Raw genomic sequence first — 9,962 nt, forward strand, 5'->3', positions numbered from 1 at the left:
TTATCTCACGCTGTCTTGACAGATTGCTGCTGCTTTTTCTGCTCTGGTGATACATTGTTTCTCATTTTTCTCAGTCGATTCAACACTTTTCTCCAATGCAGTGTACTTGTTCTCAAAACAATTAGCACAGCAATCCAAACAGATTTATGTGATCACCTGCAGGACAATCGGCAGATTACACCATTAACTTTGATTCAAGTGAAATGTGATTATAATATAAGGATTTGATTGTGCTTTATTTTTTACTTTGACTCATTTTCTTATTTTTGTTTCATTAATTTATAAATATCGAAATATACATTTAAATTAAATGACTGAAAAAAAAAAAAAAAATAAGTAGGCTAATGTAGGAAATGTTTCAAAGACTGGGGGTAAAAAATATGTCAATGACTTGCTGAAGTGTACGAAAACCAGCTATGTATTTGATCCGAGATAACATTTCACTCTCTCTATACTGTGTATAAATAAATTAATTTAAATAATTTTATGCATTTACCAGACACTTTTATCCAAAGCGACTTACAGTGCATTCAGGCTAACATTTTTTACCTAACATAATATATAAATATATAAAGTATATTATATATTATTATGTAAAGTATAATATTATAGACTATAATATAATATTTTATTGTGTTATAGTTATTATATCCAAGTTGTCTGTCTGGAACACAGCATTAGGTTAACATAGTTTACTACAATTAAGAGCCATTCCATAAGATGAGATTTCAGCACTTGACATACGGACAGCGACTCCTAAGTAGCACTTAAAGCACAGCTACGTGCAACTGTGTTAAGTGCATTGTTGGGAAACGCACGTGAAACATTAAGGAACGATTGCAAAATTACTCGTAGAAAACGCTCCCGGTAACGATTGATCTTAGCGTTTAAGAGTGTTTTTTGTGAGTAATTTTGTGATCGTTTGCTATTGTTTATCGTGCATTTCACAACAATGCACTTAACATAATCGCACGTAGCCGTGCTTTAAGTGCTACTTGTGAGTCGCTATCCGTTTGTCAATTGCTGAAATGTCACCTTAGAATAGTTCGTAGTGCACGCTTGGTTATTAAAATGTTTACCTAATGCTGTGTTCCAGACAACTCGGATCTAATATAATATTTTTTATTATATTATATTATATTATATTATATTATATTATATTATATTATATTATATTATATTATATTATATTATATTATATTATATTATATTATATTATATTATATTATATTATATTATATTAAACGTATAATATTATACTTTATATTAAAATTATATATACATATATATATTATAGAGAGAGAGAGAGAGACGTTATTTCGGGGTCCAATAGGTTGCTGGTTTCCGTGCAAGTCAGCAAGTAATTGACAGATTATCAATGTATAATTTTGAAGTATATTTCCTACATTATTTTATTCATTTTGTTTTTTGTTCAGTCATTTAATTTAGATGTGTATTTCTATTTTCTGCCTTTTTAAATTATTCTTCATTTATACATTTATTTAAAACAACAACAAAAACGAGTAAAAAAAAGTACAATAAAGTACAATCAAATCCTTATACTATAATCACATTGTACTTGAATAAAATTAAAGGTTTAATCTGCTGATTGTCCTGCAGGTGACTGCATAAATCTGTCTTCTTACGATGCACATTATTACTCTTTTATATATATATATATATATATATATATATATATATATATATATATATATATATATATATATATATAATCAAATAATTAAAAAAAGGCAGAAAAATTTTTGAAATACGTCTAAATTAAATGGCCGAACAACAAAAAAATTAATAAAATAAGTAATGTAGGAAATATGCTTCAAAGACTGGGAGGAAAATAAATTGTCATTAACTTGCTGACATGCACGAATACCAGCCATGTACTGGAAATCACTATATAATATAATATAATATAATATAATATAATATAATATAATATAATATAATATAATATAATATAATATAATATAATATAATATAATATAATATAATATAATATAATATAATATAATATAATATAATATAATATAATATAATATAATATAATATAATATAAGAATATAATATAATATAATTGTTATTATTTCCGCGCTGGAATGCAGAATTCTTAGGTTAATATTTCAATAAACGATCGTGTTACAAGCCATTCTATAAGGTTATATTTTAGCACTTGACAAACGGATAGCGACTCCTAAGTAGCACTTAAAGCAAGGCTACGTGCGACTGTGTTAAGTGCATTTTTGGGAAAGGCACGTGAAACAATAAAGAACGATGTAAAATGACTCGTAGAAAAGCTCTGGTCTAAGAATATCAATCGTTATCGAGAAACGCATCGCAAATTAACGAATGACTTGACACAAACCGTACCGAGGCAGAGCCTAAAGGGCCGGGTTTCCCGATAACGATTGAATTTAAAAAATAAAAATAAAACCTGAAAATCAGGTGCCCCTTATGGGAAAGATAATTTCTGACACTGATCAATTGTTTATTGTTCGAAGTGTTATTTCAGGGTTTGGATATGTTCTTATAACTCAAAGGAGTTTACCTTCAAATCATGACGTTGAATTCACATTTCACTTAATTCAATCACTGAAACAAGCACTCTGACGAACCATTAGTCCCATGCTAGTGGGATAACAACATATGATTTCCGAAATTTGCATAAAGTTTTATGAATAAAACTCAAAATAGAAAAATAATAAATAATAGATGTGCTAATTTCTGGAAGCTGCTGTTCATTGTTTTCACAGAGCATGTATTATTAATAGTCTACTATGTTTCTGTTTCTGAGCATCGCGTTAGCATGTGCAAGGTTGGGGGTTTGAATCCAAAGGAACACATGTTAGGAGAAAATTGTTAGCCTGAATGCAATGTAAGTCGCTTTGGATTAAAGCGTCTGCTAAATGCATTAATTTAATTTACTGGTGTTACTATTAAAGTACAGTACCAGGCGAACATCAGTCTTCAAATTTTATGCCAACTGGTGGCAAACATGCTCTTTTATTTGTGTTTATTTATTTCCTTCAGTTTTGGTCTTTCACTCTCTTTCAGTTTGCTCTATTTTGTTTTCTTTGTTCTTTTTTTTTCATCAGTCACTAGAAATGTGCAGTGGTAATACTGAATGCCAGCAAGGTCTTTTCATTTCTTGCAGTAATTTGCCTCAGATCAGGAGACATGAGCCAGAGACGGAAGTACATGGTTGTTAATTTTAGCCCTCAGGGAATTATAACCAGTGCAGTATGTATTCGCAAATGTTTTCCAAAGGTACATTATTCTGCTAAATAGTGCCTAGACTTAAAGAAATATAAGAGAATATAATTGTTCCCCTTTCCTGTTGAATTGATAGCAAGTGATTTCACAAACTAATTAGCCCAGTTGACCCCTGCCACGACGTGACGGTTGCTTGCTTTTATGAATACACCTATTTTTTTTTTTTCAGTTGATGTTATATTGAGAAAAGCAAGGGAAACGGCACGTCTGTGCTCTGGAGAATTGCTAATGGCCTGAGACATTTTAACACTTTGATTCTTGAGCTTCCTACTGCAGGACAGACATTGAAATCTTACTGCTACTTACATTTGATCAATACACAACTGTGTACTATGTCAAGTAACCTAGCTCTGTTTGCTACGAACGCGAAAAAAAAAAAAGTCCTTCCTCTTGATAGTATTCAAATATGTTCCATTCCATTTGAGGAAGTAGCATTTATTTGGCCCACCTTGTCAAAGTGCTGCATCTAATCAACAGTTTGTGCAGTCCATATCTGCCAGCTTGTTGTGCACCATGTGATTTGACTGTCAAAATCAATGCCACTTAAACAGGTGGTGCGATTTTCTGAAAACCAGAACCACTGGTTTGCCTCCAACTGTATTGATCTCATCTATCTGCCATGATTCTGTGGATCTGTTGCCTTGGGTTTAATGCTGCTCATCCTCAACATTAGCATGCAAATGATGTTTTGTTCTTCTGTACAATGCTGTGCCTGTGCAGTCGGCCAGCAGTTTGATGCATCATGATAGGATGGTGCATTTTCTATATTTGAAAATGTTAGTCATTTATGTTTTCATTAGCATTTATTAATAATTGTTCATTGTAGTAGTAGTAGTAGCATTATTATTATTATTACTGTTATGAAATGAAATATGAGAAATGTAATGTAAAATAAACATTTTTTTGTATTATATTTAATTACTACTACTACTTCTACTACTAGTAGTAGTAATAATAATAATAATAATAATAATAATAATAACAACAACAACAACAACAACAATAATAATAATAATAATAATAATAATAATAATAATAATAATAAAACAAGTAAACAAAAACAAGCATACATATTTAATAAAATAACATGTGCACATTGTCAGTCATGTTTGCTTGGGTAATAAAAACGCCCATTTCGTTTATTCATTCTTGTTATTATTTATTATTATTTTGTTTGTTTGTATTTCTTTGTATTTTTTGTCACTTTGTATGTTTTTATCAGGTTTGTCATATTGTTATTATTGAGAACATAAAGATGGTAGTTCGACCTGTATTCTGCTACTGCGATTCTCTCTGATGATGCAGTAACTACCGCGGTAAAAAAATTAAGTAAGTATTCAGTCTGTCAAAATGCAAGCACATCCAGCGTAACGCGAGAGGGGGCCCCCTGGGGGGATGCAGATATATTGCTCCATGTTATATTAATAATTACATTTTCGATTGTTTAAATGATCAGCTGTCAGCGGCCCCCTCAAAATGTGGGGCCCCAGGCAATTGCCTGCCCTATTATTACACCTCTGTCTGTGACTGTTTGTGGAGGGTGTCAATGATAGTCTTCTGAACCATTGCCATTGTCAGCAGTCTTCCCCATTATTTTGGTTTAAAAAAAACAAGAGATAACCGGAATTTATACTGTACGGATGGTCATTTAATGAAACTTAAAGGTAAATATTCTAATATATCAGATACTGGATTATTGACTTTCATGAGCTGTAAGCTCTAATCATCAAAATAAAAATAAATAAATAAATAAATATTGAGTATGAGTATTTTTCCTTCTGCCTTCTATTAAAACCTCAAATGCTTTGTTTTTCTTTCTCTTTCTCTCTCTCTCTCTCTCTCTCTCTTTAATTTAATGTTCTGAAACTTGAAAAAAAAAATCATAGAAGTAAATCATTATATGCATTTGCATTACCATTGCACTTCAGCCCACCATGTTGCTCTACTGCTGAATAGCTGGTGCATTTTTCAACATGTACATTTATCATATAGCCAATAGTAACAGCTACACCGACGCAACCAAACTCCCACAGTAAGCAAAACATATTCTATAGGTGGCCTTTGTGACCTCAAAAGTCGCTGAGGTTTAATCATTACAAAGCATTGGGCCAAAACAGAAAAATCTAATTAAATTTCGTTAATGAGACACACATGATGAATTGACCTGCAAGAGTTGCTTGCCATCTATATACTAAACTTGATTTTGTAATGGCCCTGTGTCCACATGAAAAGACACTCAAAGGTCAGAGCCAGCATTCCAGAGCTTGTCGGTCTGTATGATGATGCTTTATGAGTTATAATGCTAATAATAATGAAAAATTTTATCAGCGCTGCCGCTTATTAGTCATGCTAATAACTCTTGCACAAGAGATTTTTATTTGGAGTTAGGGGGTCTCCCACTGGATACTTGATTAATTAGATCAAAATGTTTAAATGAGCTGCTACAGCGAGGCCCAGATGCTTATCACAGCATTGGAGCAGAAGAGATCAAGAAGGTATTTTACTGCTTTATCTCACCTTGTTTTCCATATTAATAATCTTCGGAATTCATTAGCACAGGAAATGAATGCGATTTTGCGGGAGGTGCTAACCCAATAGACTTCCTGAGTAGAATGTGAGGGCCAGCATTATGTGAATACAGCGTATAATCGTGATCAGGACCACGACATGAAGCGTAGACATTTATTAATGATCGCCTGACTTTACATTATCTTGTTTATTACACTGACTCCATATGTATCAGGTGTTTTACATCTCTAGTAAATTAATAAACATGGACATTAATCAATTAAATAATTAAAGTAAACTCATGCAGAATTTATTCTTTACCTTTTATACTGTCATTGCACTGAAACCAAGGTTTTTAAAATATTATCTGAGAAGGATTAATATTATATTATGTTGACAATGTAACAGGGTAACCATTTTTAGGTAAAAAAAAATGGTAATAATAAATGGCTTTCTCTTCAATGCACTTCAGTTATAACAGCTTATAAATGTGCTATCAACTCAAATAGATCTTTCCATTTACTTATTTTAAGTCTGTCTGCAAGAGGTGTTGCTTTATAAATGATTGTATTGCATTTTGGTCATATACATTCTTGTACAGTACATATGAAGAAAATATATGGATAAAGAAAAACATACTTTAGTATCTCAACAAAACAACACGCAGTTTCTGTGTTTGGCAGCATTTGCTCATTATCTCTTTCTTGATGTGTGCTCATAATTATACTACGCTTAATGTTGTTGATAGAAAATATTGATACTACAGTGCACCCCTTGCTCCATACTTTGTCTTTGCAAGCATTATTCATTTTCTTACAATTCAATATCACTTAACTTTTTCACATTTTATACATTTCTAATGTGCTTTGGCAGATTAAAAAAAAAATAGAACTGAGAAAGTTCTTTCATGTTTGAGTCTAACATGCATTTAGTGTGTTTTACTCTACTTGAGAATTTACTCAGCTAAAAAATGTTATTTTTCTATGCAACATTGACTATAATAGTGCACCAGGAGACAGAGACTACTGTAGAATATCAGTAAAGCGGCAATGAAGGCCCCAAAATGATATTCAAAGTGCCATGAGCATGTGTGCCTTTATTACCATATATCTAATGACAACACTGTCCAATGGAATTAAGATGTAGATATGAGTCTATGACTTCTGCCCATGCACAGGATGCAATTTAGCCTAAAATAGTGCTGAATTTGAAATTATGCAAATGACTTGTGCAACACATTATTCCTTGAAGTTCAATGCTAGTTTATTAGATAAAAAAGCACATATCTAACAGAACAAAAGTTGATTGCTGAAAGCATGAAAACATTTTCCAAATGCAACCCTAATGATAAGACATTACGCATTTGTGCACATAAATATACATTATTCTAGATCTACAAAACAACATTAGCAATGATAAAAACCAGAGCATTTGATGACAAGTTCAATTATCCTCTCACTTTTTTCCACATTTACACATGGGTGCAGGTTAGATTTTATTGCAGGAGGACAACCCTGGATAAAAAAAATTATAAATAAATACTTGAATCAGTAACATATATTTACATGAATCAGAATCAGTGACTTTGATAAAGATCAGATGGGTTCACATACTTTTTCTCGCCGCTCTACGTTAAATTTATAACACTGTCGGGCGACTATTATTTTAAGTATTATTTATAGCACAACTCACGTTCAGTAATTTTTCTTGTTAACTATCCTGTTTCATAATAAAATGTCATATTGCGGAAGCAAAATAGGTTTTAAATAGCGTTTCACATTGCCGTTAATGATGTGAAATCAGACATACAAACACCAAGTCTTTGTAAACTGAAATGTGGAACAATAATCTTTACTCAAGTGTATCTGAGTGCTTTATTTCTGTCAGAGAGCTGCCTGTCTTCATTCCCTATGATTGCTAGCTGTCTGTGTGTTTGTTTAGAGGATCACCACCCACTTAGTCATGGATCTCGACTTCTGTCATTGAAGCGAATCAGACGTCGATGCAAAACTCGCAGTGAGATGTGAAAAAAACAACAACACAACAGAGGTTACAGGTCTGGAATGGAAGAAAGAAAAGCAAAGGAGAGGGAGGAGAGAGAGGGAGGAGTCTGAAGTCATTGGTCACTAGCCACTAGCAAATTGAAATCTAAGCAATTTGCTTAATAAAATTAGCTAGGTCATTGACTTCCTTATGAGAGGTAGTTTGGTTAAAAACGTTCAGACCCACAGAGCAACCGCACATCTGTGCATTGTTCCACAGGTACCATCCGGTGGAGACAGCATCAGTGCACACATAAACACATACCTGCTCTCTTGTTTCAACTGACAGAGCTTCCACAAGCAGAGTGGATACCTGGAAGTGTAGGGGATGTGCGATACTGCAGCAGAGGATGACCCTAAAGTTGCAGATGGGGCTGGTTTGGTGTCAGACAGCCAGACATCTCCCTCCACAAGATCCCCAGAGACTACTGAGCTGAGCCAAACTGGGGACGGTCTGCCAGAGGCCACCCTGACCTCCTACAGCCCACTGCGGGCACTGCATCGGCCCTGGTGCTTGGTTCTGGTGCTCATCCTGCTGGTTCTCTCTCTCCTTTTCAGCTGGGCGGTGGTACACCTCAGCTTGGGTGCCCGGAGCAAACCCTTCAGGATTTCTTCCAGCTACAACCAGCCCGGCGACATGGAGACAGCGACCTATGACCCCCGCTTCACCACCAACTGCACCATACGTGAGTGTTTCACAATATGGAAATGTTTCAGTTTTTGGTTTGCTTTGATTCGTATTCCAAAGTCCAAAATCAATTGTCAAAAAATCTGCTTACATTTTGATTCAAGATTTATTTTGTTGTATATGCCTTTTTAGCTAAAACTTTTCTGCAGATTTTACTTTAGTGCTTTCTGCTGCCATATACACTTTTTAAAGGTTTTTTTTTTTTTTTTTTTAAGAAGTCTTAAATGCTCACCAAGGCTGCAGTTATTTTATCAAAAAGGAGAAAAGCTGTAATATTGAAAAATATTACTAAAATGCATTTTAAATGTAGTTTATTCATGTAATGTCAAAGCTCTATTTTCAGCAGCCATTAGTTAAGGCTTCAACGCCACATGAATAACTCTTATGAAACCAGTCTAATAATCCAATTTGATGTTCAAGAAAAGTTTCTTTTAACTATCAGTGTTGATAACAGCATTTGGTTTTTCATAGTTTTCATAGTGAAAACTATTATCAGCATATTAGTGCAGTGAAGACTGGAGAAAATATGCTGAAAATTCATCTTTGTCATCACAGAAAAAAAAAAGAATATTCAATTATAGTAGACAGTTCTTTTAAATTGCAATTATATTTCCAAATATTAAAAACCATCCAAAATTTGTACCGATAATGCTGCATAGCATATAACTAGTCCTTGTAAAAGTAATTATTGTCGAAGAATGACAGGTTATGTGATCAAATGAGACTGCAATCTGTTTAATTTCTGTAAAACCTCATAAAGTCATAAATTTGAATATAAAATACTGCAAATGATTTCAGGGAAGAATATTGCAATGCAAACGTGTCTGTGATTTTCGACTTATTGGCAAAAGTGTAAAAATATTTACATTATACATTCATTTTTTTTTTTTTTTTTTTTTTTGTAAATAGTGTTGGAATCCTTTCAATCAAAAGTTAAAAAAAATGTAATATGCGTTTGATGCCTAGAAGCAATTAATCTGCCTCACTTCAAATCTTTGTATGAGTGTACTGAATGCATTTTTTTCTAACACTCAACTTATGTAAGGAGAGCAACTGCCTCTTTCAACTTCCTCATTTGAACTACAACATTTACTATAGAGCATTCATGCTTTTTAGATCAACGGCGGCAACTTGAATTTTTCCTCGTGCTCTTTTTTTTTTTGCTCTTTTTTTCTGCTCCATGCTTCCTGATTCAATAACTGGCGGGGAAATTGCCCATGTCTGACCACAGGGAACAGAACGCTGCTTGTCATGCAAATTCAGAGGCAGACAGATCTCTAATTGTTTGAGGGTTGTGTAGTTTAGTAGCCCAGTTTTTTTGCGTCTGCCCAAACAAATCCCTCCGGGGGTCTCTTCGTTAGACAGGCTGTTCTCGTCCTGAGGCACGCCGTGTTCCTCTGTTCTTGCTGCTAAGTGCCCTGTTCTCTCTAGCTCTAATC

At 33.5% G+C, this 9,962-nt stretch overlaps 1 protein-coding gene across 1 annotated transcript in view; it reads left to right on the top strand.

The window, feature by feature from the left end:
* alk (ALK receptor tyrosine kinase) overlaps positions 1-9,962 on the top strand; it is a 402,565-nt gene that overhangs the window by 330,861 nt on the left and 61,742 nt on the right. Inside the window, exon 5 of the mRNA XM_059520814.1 lies at positions 8,394-8,521. Coding sequence (XP_059376797.1) covers positions 8,394-8,521 — 128 coding nt within the window. The remainder of the gene's footprint in view (positions 1-8,393; positions 8,522-9,962) is intronic.

This window comes from Carassius carassius, chromosome 32, assembly GCF_963082965.1.
Source record: "Carassius carassius chromosome 32, fCarCar2.1, whole genome shotgun sequence".
Classification (NCBI taxonomy): Eukaryota; Metazoa; Chordata; class Actinopteri; order Cypriniformes; family Cyprinidae; genus Carassius; species Carassius carassius.